This window comes from Sclerotinia sclerotiorum, genomic scaffold (genome assembly GCF_000146945.2).
Source record: "Sclerotinia sclerotiorum 1980 UF-70 scaffold_2 genomic scaffold, whole genome shotgun sequence".
Taxonomy (NCBI): domain Eukaryota; kingdom Fungi; phylum Ascomycota; class Leotiomycetes; order Helotiales; family Sclerotiniaceae; genus Sclerotinia; species Sclerotinia sclerotiorum.
The window spans coordinates 539543-556450 of NW_001820834.1; the positions used below are offsets into that span (position 1 = coordinate 539543).

At 43.1% G+C, this 16908-nt stretch overlaps 8 protein-coding genes across 8 annotated transcripts; 3 read left to right on the top strand and 5 right to left on the bottom strand.

Moving 5' to 3' along the window:
• Nucleotides 1–1479: 1479 nt before the first annotated feature.
• SS1G_01289 (hypothetical protein) lies at nt 1480–2488 on the top strand (the record flags this gene model as incomplete). Its single annotated transcript, XM_001597045.1, has 3 exons — nt 1480–1608; nt 1701–1922; nt 1991–2488. The coding sequence occupies 3 exons, from the start codon at nt 1480–1482 to the stop codon at nt 2486–2488; spliced, it is 849 nt and encodes a 282-aa protein (XP_001597095.1).
• Nucleotides 2489–4221: 1733 nt separating this feature from the next.
• SS1G_01290 (predicted protein) lies at nt 4222–4849 on the bottom strand (the record flags this gene model as incomplete). The annotated part of the gene is made up of 2 exons (XM_001597046.1): nt 4222–4484; nt 4816–4849. The coding sequence occupies 2 exons, from the start codon at nt 4847–4849 to the stop codon at nt 4222–4224; spliced, it is 297 nt and encodes a 98-aa protein (XP_001597096.1).
• A 581-nt stretch (nt 4850–5430) lies between these two features.
• SS1G_01291 (predicted protein) lies at nt 5431–6988 on the top strand (the record flags this gene model as incomplete). The annotated part of the gene is made up of 4 exons (XM_001597047.1): nt 5431–5544; nt 6120–6165; nt 6521–6677; nt 6922–6988. 4 exons carry the CDS (start codon nt 5431–5433, stop codon nt 6986–6988), a joined length of 384 nt encoding a protein of 127 aa, XP_001597097.1.
• Nucleotides 6989–7423: 435 nt separating this feature from the next.
• On the bottom strand, nt 7424–8356 carry SS1G_01292 (predicted protein; the record flags this gene model as incomplete). The annotated part of the gene is made up of 3 exons (XM_001597048.1): nt 7424–8003; nt 8060–8125; nt 8181–8356. 3 exons carry the CDS (start codon nt 8354–8356, stop codon nt 7424–7426), a joined length of 822 nt encoding a protein of 273 aa, XP_001597098.1.
• Nucleotides 8357–9008: 652 nt separating this feature from the next.
• SS1G_01293 (predicted protein) lies at nt 9009–9743 on the bottom strand (the record flags this gene model as incomplete). The annotated part of the gene is made up of 2 exons (XM_001597049.1): nt 9009–9347; nt 9660–9743. 2 exons carry the CDS (start codon nt 9741–9743, stop codon nt 9009–9011), a joined length of 423 nt encoding a protein of 140 aa, XP_001597099.1.
• A 1650-nt stretch (nt 9744–11393) lies between these two features.
• Nucleotides 11394–12758, bottom strand: SS1G_01294 (hypothetical protein; the record flags this gene model as incomplete). The annotated part of the gene is made up of 3 exons (XM_001597050.1): nt 11394–11581; nt 11641–11770; nt 11826–12758. The coding sequence occupies 3 exons, from the start codon at nt 12756–12758 to the stop codon at nt 11394–11396; spliced, it is 1251 nt and encodes a 416-aa protein (XP_001597100.1).
• Nucleotides 12759–13426: 668 nt separating this feature from the next.
• SS1G_01295 (hypothetical protein) lies at nt 13427–14164 on the bottom strand (the record flags this gene model as incomplete). The annotated part of the gene is made up of 2 exons (XM_001597051.1): nt 13427–14059; nt 14120–14164. 2 exons carry the CDS (start codon nt 14162–14164, stop codon nt 13427–13429), a joined length of 678 nt encoding a protein of 225 aa, XP_001597101.1.
• An 835-nt stretch (nt 14165–14999) lies between these two features.
• On the top strand, nt 15000–16862 carry SS1G_01296 (hypothetical protein; the record flags this gene model as incomplete). Its single annotated transcript, XM_001597052.1, has 1 exon — nt 15000–16862. The coding sequence occupies one exon, from the start codon at nt 15000–15002 to the stop codon at nt 16860–16862; it is 1863 nt and encodes a 620-aa protein (XP_001597102.1).
• Nucleotides 16863–16908: the final 46 nt, after the last annotated feature.

A 16908-nucleotide genomic window follows, 5' to 3' on the forward strand; every position in this document is an offset into this window, starting at 1 on the left:
AAGGTGGATAGATGAGTGAACAAAGGAGGTAACTCAGGGCGTTACCGGTATTGGAATGCTAAACGATTCGACATCCAATGATTCTTGCTTAAGGTTGACCATATAACCATATAACCGGCGAACCAAACTGTATTAACCTTATTCGAATCTCGGTAGCAAATCAGAACATGGGTAAAAGGCTAGATCTGGGGTTGATATCGAAATTATCACTGGGCAGCTGAAATTTGGGGATCCTCAATCGGTAAAGATCTGCGCATGAAAACCTCATCGCTACCTCAGGTACCAAGGGGCTGCTATTTGCTTTTACTTTTGACATACTTAGTCTTCCCCCACGATGCACAGATATCTCTCAACTTCCTTCGACTCCTAGCATGTTCAGATCAATCAACCAAAGTCTTGCAATACCACGACTATGGACTTTGAACAGAAACTTGCATGGATGATGAAAGAGAAGTAGACGAGCAGATAAATGATAGCGTACAAAGCGCTCTACTTCACATGTATCTCGAATCATACATCGACCTATCAATCGTGCGGATTTGAATCAATTAGTACCTTCTCATGCCTCGCTACATCCGAGGCCTTTCAGATAAAGCATCGTGAAGGGTTGATTGCAACAGAAGGATGGTCCAATACTTAGGAAGTGGCTGAAAAGTTGAGATAACTCTGGAGACGATATGATATGCACATAAAATGCGAATATTGGTCCAATACGTTGGCCAAGTAGATTCATGATCTTTTGTTCCTTCTAGCTTTGAGGAATTGACGTACCAAATCTGGTTGGGGGTAATATTTGACACATAATGAGGATATTAGGATCCAGCTAAAGCTAAGTACGTGATTGATTCCAAATGACCGATATATCAGCTTGTAGGTTAACCAAGGTACCAGTGGTGTAGCAACGATAGTCAAAAGTCCTCTTTTTTTCGCCGTATACCTCAAGAGTAGATATGACAGAAAACCAATTGGTACGTGAGAATGAGTAAGGTTCTAGATCTTTGTTCCTCACCCGCGTCGACGTCTGAGATGTAATGTTGTCCGGAGTATCGAGTTGGCGGCACGGTAGTTTGTGATCAACACGGAATTCACAGTTTCCGGGCCACAATACCGTGTCAGAGTAGCAGTAGCAGTAGCAGTTAATAGATGAAGCGAATATGGACGAAGGGAATCTAGAAAGAAATATCCTTTACCAATGCTTCCTATCCAAAAATTCCTTAAAGAGATATATTTTACTTTGAGCCTTATGAGTATATTAGTATAAGACGACCTCGATAAGGTATCTTGATAAAGTGCACTAGGCGATATTGGGTAAATTTTCGGCATAACCTTGTTCACCGCCCACTGACGCGAAACTCAAGCTGCCTAAGCTACCAATCGATATACAACAACATCAAATCTATCAGCGACATCAATCCCACGGATCCATCATATCCCTCAGTTGATTTTCTCAAACTCCACATAAAAATCTCGATTTCGGAGATGGATTCCATAGTATCAAAATACAGTACGCCCTCGTACGAGCAAGAAGCGCCCCAAGAAGACCAAATGGAGCTATACCAACCAGCTCCAGGCTTGTCTTTGAAGTTCGCCATGCCTCCTGTCGCACATGTACGTTATCTTCTCAATTCCCAAGCTCCAATTTGAAGCCATATTTGGAATGGGATCTTGATGCGCAAAATACTAATATAATCTACCTTTAGCCATCCGCTTGGCTCCGAGCAGCTACAGATGACCATGCGAACCCAAACTGTCCCATCAAGATCGCACACGGTACTACAACGTTAGCATTCAGATTTCAAGGCGGAATTATTGTAGCGACAGATTCTAGAGCAACGGCTGGCAACTGGATTGCAAGTCAAACTGTTAAGAAAGTTATTGAAATCAACAATTGCTTATTGGGTACAATGGCTGGTGGTGCTGCTGTAAGTCTTTAACTTTGAACCACTTTATTGTTTCTTTCTCGATCACATCTGATATTTTTGAAATGCAGGATTGTCAATACTGGCTTGCATACCTCGGTATGCAATGTAGACTTCACGAACTTCGTCACAAACGCCGTATTTCCGTAGCAGCTGCATCCAAGATACTTGCAAACCTCGTTTACAGATACAAAGGTATGGGCTTGTCTATGGGAACTATGTGTGCTGGTGTTACGAAGGAGGAAGGGCCTGCACTTTACTACATCGACTCCGATGGAACAAGATTGAGCGGAAACCTTTTCTGTGTTGGATCTGGTCAAACATTCGCATATGGTGTCTTAGATGCTGAATACTCCTATGATTTGAGCGAAGAGGCGGCATTAGAGTTGGGAAAAAGAAGTATTTTGGCCGCCACACACAGAGATGCTTACTCTGGAGGTTTCATCAATTTGTATCACGTTAAGGAAGACGGATGGGTCAAGCACGGATTTAATGATACCAACCCAATATTCTGGAAGACGAAGTTGGAGAAGGGAGAATTTTCTAATGTTACTAGCGAGTTGGTGTAAGAATGCGGCATGGTTTAGTGAGCGAGAAAATGATTTCTTTGAAATGTGCCATTAGCATGGACGCAGGAGCAAGGTTGGCCTTGGGCCTTGTATACTACTGCTTCATTCACGAGTTTCATCAGCTACGAAGATAATGTTATACAAGCAAAAGACCCATCACTTTGAATTATGACAGCTGAAAGTGCTTATTATCCGTAGAAGATCTTGTGTATATGGCAAGTGCCATATCGAGAGGCACAGGATTGTCTTTGGGCACATTCCATATTCAACAGTTCCAGTTGTACTTCCAGTGTAGGAATTGATTCCAAAAGCATTTGATACAGAAGCGCATCATTATCCAACCTATATGACAGGGTATAGAATAGAACGCCCAAAAAAAAGCGAGTCCATAAAAACAAGCGAGAACACTACCTATTTATGGAAGTTCCCGCCATTCCTTCATGAAGCGTCTCAAACGTAACCGCAATATCCTCCTCGTCTATTCAAGCCTCATCTTTCTCAATGTCCTCCCCAGGTCTCTGTTTTGAGAGGACCTTTCAACATTAGTGTTGTCGCGCCCCCTCATGCAAGCTGTTTAATCCTTCGTGCCGCTATGCCGCTATCTTTTTGGGTTCCTTTCGTTGTCATCTTCGTCGTCGTCTTCGCGTCCTCTCTTCAAGCTGGGAACAAAAGAGTTTGGGCGAGAAGGCGGATGAGAGCGAACGGATGGCTTGCATTTTTTATATGTCCTAATTTGAGATATTCGAAGTGGCAGCTTGACGGATGAAATTCGAGGAGTTAGCAGGGTTTGCGTAGTTTGAGCAGCAGAAGTAGTGGGAGCGAATGGGCTATTTTAAAGATTTCTACCAAATACAATAGTTGACAATCACAAGGATATCTGTCTGTATTTTTCAGGCAATGGGAGGAAAAGTATCACATGATTGAAGATCTGTGGAAGCTAACCAGTACTTCAAAATCGCAAGTGCAGGTGTAAGTGTAGTTCGATGGAAATGTACTAGGCTGTTCTCAGTTTCTGGTAGAAAGTTTGACTTTTGATGAAATCATGCTTTGATCTTAGCCTATGAATTACTGCTGAATTCAGTGGTAGGTTGGGTATATTTAGTCGTATTAGTTTCGTTTTGGTTTTTGTTGATTGGTTTTTAGCTAGTACTAGTAGAGTAGTGCGGGGTTTCTTCTCTCTTTTTGTCTTTGGTTGGATCATTAGATCGCATGATGTGGGAGGATTTTATGTAGTCTAATACCTAGGTATACACAGATAAAACACGCTTTACATCCAGCCTTGTCCTTCTCTTTCTCATCTGCACTTTCATATCACAGGTCGAGAAGCGGCGTCGATGGATGGCTAGTTCTCCCAATTGTTGTGCAGCGTCCTTGAGTGTCAAAATAAGCTCTGCTACTTCTTGATTTTGTGCAAGGGTGGATGAGATGAGATATGTCGATCTTCTGCATTTGACATACTATTTATTACAGCTTTGGTTTACAAAAAAAAAAAGAAAAAAAAAAAAAAAAGAAAAAAGGAAAAAAGAAAAAAGAGAGAGAATAAGCGGGAGCCAGCTAATGAGAAATAACTGGTTTATTTCTCAAGTTTGTGTTGTCCATCCCTCTTAAGATGTAAACTAGCTTACATGAAGCTATCTAGTTACATACTATTCATAACATCTCAGCACTAATCCCCGCCGCTCTTTTCAATAGAGCTTACATAAAAACCTTTCTATTAAACAAGCCATGTGTCATCAATCCTTGCGAGCCATCGCCACCCGGTTAGTCCGCCGCCATATAGGAAAACCATCATTCGAACCATTATCATCCGCGTCGTTATTTTCATCGGAACCATCACCACTTGATTCACACTCAACACTCGAGTCAAATTCATCGGACTTATCATCGTCAACTTCAGAAGGCGTATAATTTAGCATAAATGACCCTGATACCAGTGTGTTTGCGACGTGGTGGACTGCAAAGTCATAGATATAAGCATCTTCCTGGTCCTGAACTCCTACTCATTTTTAAAAGCTTCATGGAGTACAAAATAGTGCTCAAGGTCGTCGACATCATTAGAACTGAGTTTTATCATCTCAAATACAAAGGATCAAGCCACCTCCATTTTCGTTATGCTAGTCAGGCCTTGCGAAGGACATTTTTCAGCGGCAAGAGCTTAAGTGAATACATTGACCCACACATTCTTAGAACAAAACATTCCAGGGTCAGCATTCGCGAGAGAAATTCTATCAAGCTATGAATTTATCTGCTGCAGCCTTTCCTTGCGTGCTATCATCGTCATCATCAATCAATACCCATCGAAAATTTCTTGATGCTTCGCCACGTACCTGTTCTTGCATCAAAAAATGAGTCAAGTGCCATCTCATCTCCGTCAGTGCATTTATTGTATAGAGGACCTTGTCCATATTACCGAACCAAGCTCCAAACGAAGTTGACTATTGAATTTGAAATTTTTTGAACACATTCGAAAAAGGCCCAGCTTGAATTCTGATAATTTCTGCATGTGAATAAAAGTCGACGATCCCAAGTCTCCATGAAATACCCACATCTGCTTGGATGTCCCTTATTTTTATATTTAAAATCTTTCTGATTACAAATATATTCAGCGTTATTTTTGTCTCGATCCTCTAGTTGCAAGAACGGGCGGTACAGTCAATTCTCTCTTCGCGTCGGCAAAGTGTGCTCGCAAACCTCGCAAATGTAACTTCCTTAGATATTGGTCCAGAAGTATCCCAGAATTCGAACAGATATCTAATCTCACTAATCCAGTCTCGAGCCTTCTCGACTCTACATGATTGAAACTTTCTCTCCGACTCTGTGTCGAATGTCTCGAAGCAAAGTGAGGGAGAGACAAATATTTACAAGATAAACCTTCGGATCTCGAATGGAGCATCAAAAAATCGGAACAGCGATAATCTACAAACATGTTAACTTTTTCAGAAATGATTATTCTGACTGCGGTAGCTACTTCATCTTACTTCTCGGGGGGGGAGGGGGGGGCAGCATCATTTGAGCCATTCATTATCTTTGCTGCAGGAAACAGCGGAATCGATCTTGTACCTATCCTCAAATCCTCATCTCCGGTCCTCTGTACGTGCAAAGCAGAAATTTCCGTAATAGCTGAAATCAGATTAGTTTCCGCTCTGTAATGCCGACGTAAATGGTTTCATCATTTTTGTATCTGTAAGAATAATGGGGAATGAATTGGAAGAATGTAATGACTTGTAAGATCTTACTTATATCTCTTTGAGAGTATCAGCAAAGTAAAAGGAAAGCGATTACTGAAGTAGTGTAGTGATGCTCGAGTAGTTGAGATATGTGTCAGGTCAGAATTAAAGTTAGGGGCTCAAGTAAACAAACTTGGTAGAAATTAATTCTTGAAAGCTCATGCCGAGATAAGAGAGGTTCATGCTGAGTTGCGCAAGAAGGGATATACTGCGAGGAAACTGCTCTTTGAGCTTCAACGCACGTGATATTTTACAGCACATGCAACATACAGTTTGTATGACTAAGTGCAAAGTCCAAGCATATCACTGATAAACTTCACATGAGTCTCTAATTCCACAACCCGTGATGTATCTTAGATTGCCAAGCGAGCTGTTCTGAGATGGGATTTGTGGATCTGATGTAGGATGAAGACGAAGTTAGATTATCATCTTATCTTCCCTCCGCCATTCGTAACTCGTTAAGAAAATCATAAGGCTCCATATCGCCACCGTGCAATATGTTTCTCGCCATACCAAAAGGAAATTAACAAGCCGAATGATATCTAAAAGCTGTCTGTCTGTCTGTCTGTCTGCGCAGTGCTTTCTACACTATGATCTTGCACTAAATAAACCTCTCGTATGCCGATAAGGAGTACTCGTTAACTCCAACAGCATTCTGAATTCCAGCTGCACCAGATAAGGTGGCATAGAATATATAGTCAACACAGTAGTAACATTTCATCAGCAACCACCACGTCTCCCCACACGAACCACACCTTAGCAGGATAGGTCTAAAGCTATGATCCGATCTGATATATAAACACAGGAAAAAAGGACGCTGTACAAGGAAAATTTCAAAGCAAAAAGAAAAAACTGCTCGAAGCCATCGCTCCGAAAAACATCTCTGTTCGGAAGAAGAGATACCGATTTGCCGTACCAAGAGTAGACGAACTCACACCGCCAAGAAAAGGGCTATATTCCAGGTCGGCTTTTCCCCTGCCACATCTTCCAAATATTATCCGAATCAGAGTTAGGCTATGGATGAACTCGTGGACTATGGAAAAAACGGATATTCATGAATTGGGTATTAGCTTTTTCCGACAGCGGTCGTGAAGTCAAAATCCATTTGTATTCCAGGGCCTTGGAATAAAGGATTGAAGAGCAACAAATGAATGAGTGAGGGTAAAGACTGCCATACTAATATTTACAATAGTTTTCAGTTATTAGTGGTCCAGTTCATTCTTTGTTGTTCATAAGTCCTCTCGGTGAGTCTGTAAGAGGTCTCTGGAAATGACAAATCCGTGGCACCCTGTAATTTCATTCGCACCACCGCTGATGAATACAGCTAGTGGATGTCGTGCAATAACTCCTGGGTGGAAAAGTTTTCGATATATAGTAGTTGTAGTAGTGTTCAATTTGGAAAAGAATAATTTCAGGGTCTCCATTGGTAGAAGTACAGTGGCCTGTGGTACCTTGCATTGGAATTTGAAATAAACATTCGAAGAAACAAAATGAAGGAACGAAAATATAGGCTATATCTTCTGAGGCATCCACAAGAACGGTTCCATTTGTGGCAAAATATCCATTAGTCCGAAATCCAGCTGGAAAGCGTACACATCTCAGGACATCCACAGCTCCAGGTTTCCATGGCTGAGTTCGGCAGTAGAGGTCTGGAAAAATTAAATAGTAGTTCCAGGAAGCTCTTTGGTGCATACCAATCATTTGATCATCATAAATGGTCGATTGATGTCGACCCAGTCGTTGAGTAGTTGGCATTCAAAGAATCCTCTGGTGCTTCCGGACAATGTGCCGAACTGTCCTGTGAGTGGAATCTCATTTGATCTGGGAAATTCATGAATCTTGCATCCTCTCCTGAGAAATGGGAAAGAAATCTCGCAGCTACAAGCTTTCCAATCGTGTTACCTTCATCTAAATCGATGTCACCGGGATTTGTGCTTATGATTGAAGCAGGACGACCCATAAATGCAAGTTCGTGATTCAATGCAGACTGCGGAATACTTTTCGGGAATTCGGTCTGATTGAAATCAAAGTCTTGGGCTTGGTCCTGATCCTTCTCAATATCTCGGGCAACACTGTGGAGGTAGCAGCCATGTTTTGACAGGTCCGGCCGATGTCCTTGGAGAACTTCTTGAGCGAGGGATATCATCGCTGGGCAAGAGTAAACGGTGATCAAAAGCCACATGGAAATGGCAAAGGGCATCCAAGGCATAATTTCCAATAGCGATGCGCGACTTGCAAAGACTATCACTAGGGGAAGACCTGCTGTCGGAAACACGACAGGACCAAATCTATTCAGGAAATGTCAGAATGTAATAGTTGTATGAGGCCGACCTGTGCGCAATACTTCTTTATTTCACCAGGGTGAGTCTGAACGACAATCGCCATGAGGCAGAGAGTCCCGATACAATCACTAGAGCCATGTTAGTTATCGAAACATTTACAGATACTTGAGCTCCTAGACTCACATGTACCAAACAAGAAGATAGGACTCATATAGGATAGGAGAAGCCGCCGACAAAAACATCATCGTGTATAAAGACATTTTCCTGAATTTTTCGATCCTTCCGCCTTCGATCATATCGTTTCGTAACAAATCATGATCTTGCGCCGAAGCGATAGGCGGATTCAACTTGGGGGGCATGATTGAATTGCTCTTGCTTAAGATACATACAAGGAAATTATGCAATATTTGAACAGAATCAAAATTTTCGATTTATTTCAGATTAAGAACTAAACAATAAAAGAAGACCATATTTATAGAAGTGGACCAGGAAAGTAACATGATCATATTCCCCATGAAGTCGAGGTATTTTTCCCATAAACAATATTTGAGAGCGATGGACGTGGGGTTGGCTTACTTCAGGCACTGATGCATGGGCACGTGAAGTTGTATTCGGTGTAGAAATAAGAGAATGACCATCCGCCATCTCTCAGGCAAAATGCAAGGCATCTTACGCACGATATTACCAAAGGCCGATGGGAGTCAAGAGTTGAAGTCCACCTGCGTTGACGAGCTCAGCCTTGCTAATGGAGTATTGTGAATTTCCGTATCGATTGGCTAACATTCACGCATTCGGTGAACATTTTTGGTCAAGTCTGCATGCAATGCAGGTTGGGCATCAGCCTTGTTGTTTACCTGTAACATGTATGCATTAGAACCCAACAGCTGGAACTCGCAAATCTTGTGTCACTGACGGCATCTCAAAGCTCTCCAATTGCCAATATTTCGGTGAGCGTATTTGTCAATCGCACTGTGCCTAGAACATTTCTATCAAACTAAAAATACAACGTGGTTAAAATATTTTCGCCCGATGGGCGGCATGAGGCTTCCGTCCAATGGCGGCGATTAAATTTGTGCTTGGGTCCTTTCTTGATCCTGAGCCGATGAAGATGCTCATTTCAGCCGGGCCTGAATGGCATAACCATAAGTAGGTCATCTCAGAATCTTCTCTTACTCTCAAGAAATGATTATAGACACCCGTGGCCATCGATAACATCGAAACTTGAAGCTTATGCTCTCCCATACCCGCGACTTTCTTGGAACTTTCGAGCTTTGAAATGGAAGCAGGAGATCGACAGCCCCTATCGGCATGTGTTCCTGGACGGTGTCCAGCTCGTGAGCTAGGAACGATCTGTGAATTTCTCATTGCGTTGGTCTCTGCAACAGTAACCACAGTATTTACTCTTCATCATGAGAAAAGACGAGTCCGCAATTCCACAATCTAGTTTCTAATAACGGCTAACGTCCAACAGCAGATGGTTTCAAATACAAACCATGTGGGTTACATCTTCGACCCAGAAAAATTTGGTATCCTTTTGGATCCATCTCCATTTTCGTTACTCGCATCATGTCTCCTTTTAGGTTGTTCGATTTCCTCTTTCGCACATCGGCGTCAGGGGCACGATCAATGCCAGTCGCTCATTTTTGTGTTCGCCATTCTTACGGCGGCTACCATAGGTTTTGGATTAAGAATAAATGCCAATCTCATAATGCTAGGATTTATTCCTTGGGCCTTGATCTTTGCCATGATATCCAGTGTGTTTATCCATTGGACCGTCAGACATTATAGTAAAGATCGGAAATTGCTCCCTTTGTTCTTCCTTGAAAATGGTGGAAAGCCCACAAGTCATTGGCTATGAGAGTCCACGGCTGCTCATATCCTTGGTGATAAAAGTGTGTGCTCCTACGTAACAAGCTTAAATTTAGGATACTGTTGTTGACATGGTATTTCATAGATCGGACCTGGTCCTTGAGCCAATGCACGATCCGCTATCAGCAGTATATCCACGCAAACACGGTGTGCTTCCAGAGGTACCACGCATCTACGAAGAACTATGCAAGTATTTGAAGTCCAAATCTTCTATATTCAAAGATATCACCATAAATCTGCTTTACCAGGCAAGCATTCTGCCACGAATGATCGCGAGATTCCGGAGATTGGCTATATTAGAGTAGTCTAAATGAGAGCACTGTGCCGGTTGGAACCTAACTGAGTTGAGGAATGAAATAGACGGGGACTTTCAGTACATTGGCCATTGGGGTGTCTCTATCCCATTTGTAGACATATCTTTCGTCGAGGCGAAATTAGACCAGTGGCTCATTATTTTTATTTATACCGTGGCCAATCTGGAAAAGGACTTTCACAAACACAAGCATGATACGCTATTAGCTGTGAAATGTTTAAAGGTATGGATTTTTCTGCTTACAGTGTAATTGATTTTCCTTTTTATGGAATGGATGCACCATGGAAAGAGTTCTCTCCTAATCTTCCTTCCTCGCTGGAATCGAAGGACCAGACCAGCATAGGGAAGAATGAAATTGAGTACCCAATCAAACGATGCGCCTGCGCATGGCTTGCTTAGTTGTGGACAATATTTACAGCTGGATATTAGAGTATTTTGTACATCTCAAAGGAAAAATGAGATAAGAATGATGGTGAAAGTTCCAGGCGACGAATTTAGGGACACTGACAATTTTCGACGAAAGCAGTTGGCTGATTTATCGAAGTACTGGGTAAAATAAGTAAGAGTGGTGGGCGAATAGTGGATTGAGGATCAACCAGTGATGGCAATGCCGCACCAGCTGAATTGATGGTTGAAAAGGGTTGAAGGAAGAAGAATTTTGACGCTATAATCCTTTTGTCCAAGTGGATAGAGGAAAGTGGAGGATGTTGGAAAAACTTATAGTATATGGAATTTTAGATCAGACGAGGCGTAAAGTGCAGGTCGTTTGATCAATGCACATCAGCGTCGGGACTCGCTTGAGGAAAAAGGAAAAAGTCCAACGATCATTTGGGGCTGCAGAAATTGATTGGATTTTATTGTATCATGACCTTGACGCCTCATGTCAAGACGCTAATAGTAAGGAATTAAAGAGTTTCATAGATGGCAGAGACTGATCGATAGACCAGTATTGCATGGCCAGGCCGAAAGAGGGTAGTAAAGAATTCTAGACATGACGAGGTGTGTAATTGATGTCCAATCTATGAAAAGGTCAAAAAGGGTCATGTCGCCTCACATTCTTCATCTCCTACCACCATGCAAGTGATATATAGTACACGTGATTTAAATGCAACGCCTAGTGCCAAACAAAGATGAATGAAGGGTGAAGGTCTGTGAGAGAGGATTTGGTGCTTACAGAAGCAACGGAATACTTTGTGGGTATCTTATGGCTCTATTTATGAATCTGAGGCAATCTTCATCTTCTCTAATGTTTCTTTCGTGCTTGATCCAACGGTAACTTCTTGAGCATCTTTTCCTTCAACGTGCCCGTCCGGCTGTGCGACGACATTTTTCTTTGCCGCCAATGCTGCAGCCTTTCTTGCTGGATCGATTTCTTTCTTGACCTTTTTGACCTTCACTGGACCTAGAATAAATGTTAGTCGGAGTAACCATGAGTTAAAGTGACGAATGAATGCAACAAACCTTGCTCTGGTGGGTAAGCTTGCACCTCGACTGATTGCCACTCTGGCGATGCGGTGAACTCTTCTCTAATTGGTTTTAAAATATCGTTAAGATGGGCTGTAAGAGCATGTTTGATAAGTTGAGGGGTGAGCTACAGTTCAGATCAGTAAATGGACAACAAGACTTATGCCAAAAAGGCGACTCACAATGTCTGCCGTGTAATCTTCCTTTAATCTCTCCACAGATTCATAGACCAGCGGCTCTTGATCTTTCCTTTCAACAACAAATTTCGAAGTGCCTCCATTCTTTAAAGCAAGAGCGCGGAAAATGACATGCTCCACGAAAGCAATGACACCATTGCCCTCAACTTCCTTTGGCACGCACTTCGCCTTTTTCAGTTTCTTCTCGACAGCCTCTGGCCCATCCAGCAGATCAATTTTCGAGTCTGCATCGCTGGAGCTCATCTTCGCAGCCTCTCCTAGACCAGGAACCATTGTGTTCATTAAATGTGCCCTGACCTTGTAATTTATCTTTGGTAAATTTTCCTTTGCGAAAGTGAAGATTTTCCTTTGATCAACACCACCGAATTGTGCATCGACATCGAGATATTGTTCGTCCAAGGCCTGCATGAGAGGGTAGATTAAACCACCAAGTGTTGGATCATCCGTTTGCTTGACGACTTCTGCACCAGCCTTCTGGGCGACATTGATTCTTGTGATACCCTCCAGCTTAAATCGGTCCATTGTGTATTCCTTGTTGAGTTGGTAAGAACTTCCTAGCACAAATTCCAAACGACTCAAATCTACACCAACTGCTCTCAAAGCTGACTTGATTACTCGTTCGTAATACTTGGCTCGATATTCGACGAGTTCGAGAGGTGCTTTCATATTGTCCAGGTAACCGTGAATATCTGCGAGAAGTACCTTGACTGTGCAACCTGCCCTCAGTAGCTCTGCTATTTTAATCATAGGCACAAAATATCCACAATGCGGTCTGCCAGTCGTTGCAGTCCCCCAGTATACCTTAAGAGGACGCTTCTCCTTAAGGATGACATTGTCAATTATATCTCCGTCGAGGACCTCAGCAAGATTTGCCTTAATGAGGGCAATCGATTCCTCCGGGCTCATGTCGGATGCCATGTTGTGATATATTTGGATATTTGAAATACAATGAATGGGAAACTTAACGGGGTACTTTTGACTCATCTTCAACGGGGATAATTTTGGCGGGGTGCAACTTTAGTCACGTGGAAATATTACATAAGATTACTATGACAAAGTGATAACGATGCTCCCAAAAAATCAAAAGAGACGGACAGACAGACAGACAGACAAAGCAGCTCCTTAACATACGAGTATGGCTCACAAATTTCCTATTTCGTAGCTATAAAACATCTTACCAATTGAAATCGGCTAGTTTGTGTACCAAGTTATGAAAACATGTTTACCCTTGAGGCCCTACCATTCTCTACAAAATCTCGAGATTCAACGGATGAGTGAAAACAGTAAAGCAGAAACAAAACTAAGATATATCGAATTCCCGAGACTTGAGCTGCTCGCGGGTCATCGTGTGTCATGCAATCTTGTACAAAATCGGATTTATTTAAACATTTAGCAAGTCCATGAGCTGGTGATACCATGCAACGAGAGGATGATCGCTTCCCTGATACTCACTCGACAAATGAGTGTCTGGAAGGATACTTGAGCAAAATTTCAGCTTAGAACGAACTTCTATTATGGATTTTGTATAAGGTCACTTAGGTTTTCGCTTTCTTCAAATTCGAAACAATCATACAATGCAAACTCCTCTATTTTCCTTTCTTGACCCAGTCCTCAACCTTCTCTCTCCCTTCAGTGATCTTCCCATCCACTATTGCAACGGCCTGTTTTGAATGCACCCTTGCCATTCTCCATGCATTCTCTACACTTTCCCTCGTTCTAATGTGTGAGTCCGCAATCACAGGAAATCTTTTCTCGTATTCCCATGCTAGGTTAGCAATGTTTCGCATCGTTACGGGAAGGACGGCCCATCCTGCTCCAATTCCGACTGCGAATGGCACTGCAGCTCTTAGTACAATGTTTCTGTTCCGAGATATTATCGAGCCACTCATCGCGGCAACCAAAACGTAGATAGACCCAGGCATTAACTTCTCCCCAGACTGTTGGGATGGTGCAAGCGATGCAATCGTGGATGTGAAGCTGTTTTCAAGATGAAGGACAGAGTCCATCATAGAATTCAGTTTGTTCTCCGCGGCGACAACATGTGCGTAGAGAAATAGCCGACTTTTTCCAATTTGTACGGCGAGTCTGTCGGTAGGCGTTGGACCAGTACGTTTCCTCAATGTTTCCTCCGACGCGGGGTTTGTGGATTTGGTTGGTGGGATAGTTGGAGTGGATTGGGGAGGAAGGTCCTCGGAGTCATCATAGATAGGTTTTCTACCCTACAGATAGTGCGCGAATTAGTGAAAGATACGACAGAAGGTACAGACGCTGCTGCGTACATCTGGTGCTTCCGCATGTAATGGTCTCTGGGGATAGAGAGCCATTCCGACTAAGGCTGCGCCAGTTGCTACAGGCGCAATGCGCTTTAAAATGTCAGTTAAGTATGCTTTCTTGGAATTGAATTTACTGACCTGCCGCAATAATACTCTGGAGGCCATCGCTCAATTGACTTGGACGTACAAGTGGAATGTATTGGGGTTGAGTTCCCGGCTGTTAAAGCTTCGTTAGCTTCCGTTCGTGTGAGTTTTTATGCAATTATGCTGACGTAATGATTTTCATTCTATGTACGTGCATAAGTTATGAAGATATTCTCCGCATCAATGTTATCGTTGTCAACCACCAACTTTCAAGCCATTGGCAGTTCGGACGAACGCGGTCTGGAGTATGTTGAAAGCGGTTATGCCAAGGCCGTGGGTATGTTCTCGGTGTGTCAAAAGGCAAATCCAATCAAGTCGAGGACTTGCGACTGCTTCTACACAATATCGCGAGCCTCGACCTGTGCCAACAGACCATTCTGCTCCAGGCGCCAAACATGATGATAGAACGTTAAGGCAGATATTTGATTCCCCAGATTTTTGGGCGGATTTCTCTCAGTCGTCCAAGCAAAGTTACTATAGGCCAGGTGTTGGACTTTTCCAGAATCGGTACCTTGTCAACCCCCAAGGATTTGAGGTATTTGCGAACACGAGTCTGCGGAAGGCACAAAGGATAGTGGACAAAGTTCTGAAGGCTTCGACAGTAGAAGAGTACAGACACGTTGCCAGAGACTTAGATCGTCTCAGTGATCTGTTATGTAGGGTTATCGATTTGTCAGATTTCGTTCGAGCCACACATCCGAATGCAGCCATACAGGCAGCTGCGTCAAGAGCCTACGCAAAAATGTTTGAGTATATGAATATTCTGAATACAACTACTGGACTGGATAAACAACTCGAAGTAGCTATGGGAACGCCGGAGATTGTGGCAGGATGGACAGAGGAGGAAGTGGTAGTTGCAGACATTCTAAAAAAAGATTTTGCAAAATCTGCCATTGACCTGCCTCGTGCCCAGCGAGAGAAGTTTGTTGCTCTTTCGCAGGAAATTAGTGAAATTGGTCCTGACTTCGTTGATTATATGACACCCGCGAAATCCTACTTAACCTTTGAGAGTAGTAAGCTGAAAGGCATGGATCCAGTTCTTGTGAGGGAACATACGACATGGGGACAGACTAAAATACCAACCATTGGAGGTGCTGCAGCAGCAGCTATTAGAACAGTCCAAAATGAAGAAGTTAGAAGAGAGATCTTTATGGCCACCCGCACCGCCTCAAGAAATACAGTCCATAAACTGGAGGAGCTGATGCGCAAAAGGGCGGAGCTGGCCAAACTCTCAAGGTACGAAAGTTACTCCCAACTAGCCTTAGGAGACAAAATGGCCAAAAGCCCAGCATCCGTGACACAGTTCTTGGAGGCATTAGCAAAGGATAACAATAAGATTGTTCAAGGAGAAGTTTCCGAGCTCCTCAAATTTAAATTCTCGAATCCTAATGCGTCGTCCCCCGGCTTACAGCCATGGGATAAAGATTATTACATGTCGCGAATTTTGGCTTCTGTTCGTTCGCACTCTCGCAATTCGGATTTCCTTTCAGCATACTTCTCACTTGGTACAGTCATGCAAGGACTCTCTAGGCTATTCACACGTCTCTATGGGGTTAGACTTGCTCCTCATGAGACAATGCCAGGAGAAACATGGAACTCAGATGTTCGAAGGTTAGATGTAATCTCTGAAACAGATGGCCATGTTGCTGTACTCTATTGCGATCTATTTTCTCGTCCCGGAAAGTCTCCAAATCCTGCTCATTTCACGCTTCGCTGTTCTCGAGAGATTACAACGGCAGAACTCGAAGAAGCCTCGATGTTATCTCAAAATGGTCTTTTCAAGACTGATGAAGAAGCTGCCAACGATGGTATGGCTACTTCAAAATCCTCAGGAGTTCTAAAGCAATTGCCAACCATTGCTCTAATATGTGATTTCGTCACAATGTCTGGAAAGTCTTCCCGCCCTGCACTCCTCAGTTTCAATGAAGTGCAAACACTTTTCCATGAAATGGGACATGCTATTCATTCAATTCTCGGGCGGACATCGCTTCAGAATGTTTCCGGTACTCGTTGTGCTACAGACTTCGCAGAATTGCCTTCAGTACTTATGGAACACTTCGCTGCAGATCCGTCTGTACTCTCTTTATTTGCACGCCATTATGAGACTGATCAACAGTTACCATATGAGATGGTGGCCGAGAAACTAGCACTAGACAAACGTTTCGAAGGGTCTGATACAGAAAATCAGATAATCCTTTCCATGCTTGACTTAGCTTATCATTCTGACCTTCCCCTATCTCCGACTTTCAACTCTACAGAAATATACCATTCTCTACAGCAAAAACATGGTGCCCTGCCAGTTGATCCTCCCGGAACGTGTTGGCAAGGATTCTTCGGGCACTTATTTGGATACGGTAGTACTTACTATAGTTACCTTTTCGACCGAGTTCTAGCGAGGAGGATTTGGCAAGTGGTATTCCAAGGTGGGGAAGCCGGTGGTAGCGTTCACAGAGGCAATGGTGAGAAGATGAAAGAAGAAGTTCTGAAATGGGGTGGTGGTAGAGATCCATGGAAATGTTTGGCCGGCGTCCTTGATGATGGGCGGGTGGAAAATGGTGACGAAAAGGCAATGGCTATCGTGGGTAGCTGGGGAGTGAAGGAGTAGAGTGGAATGTGCACTTGTTGCCATAAACGTTGAGACTTATCTGTTT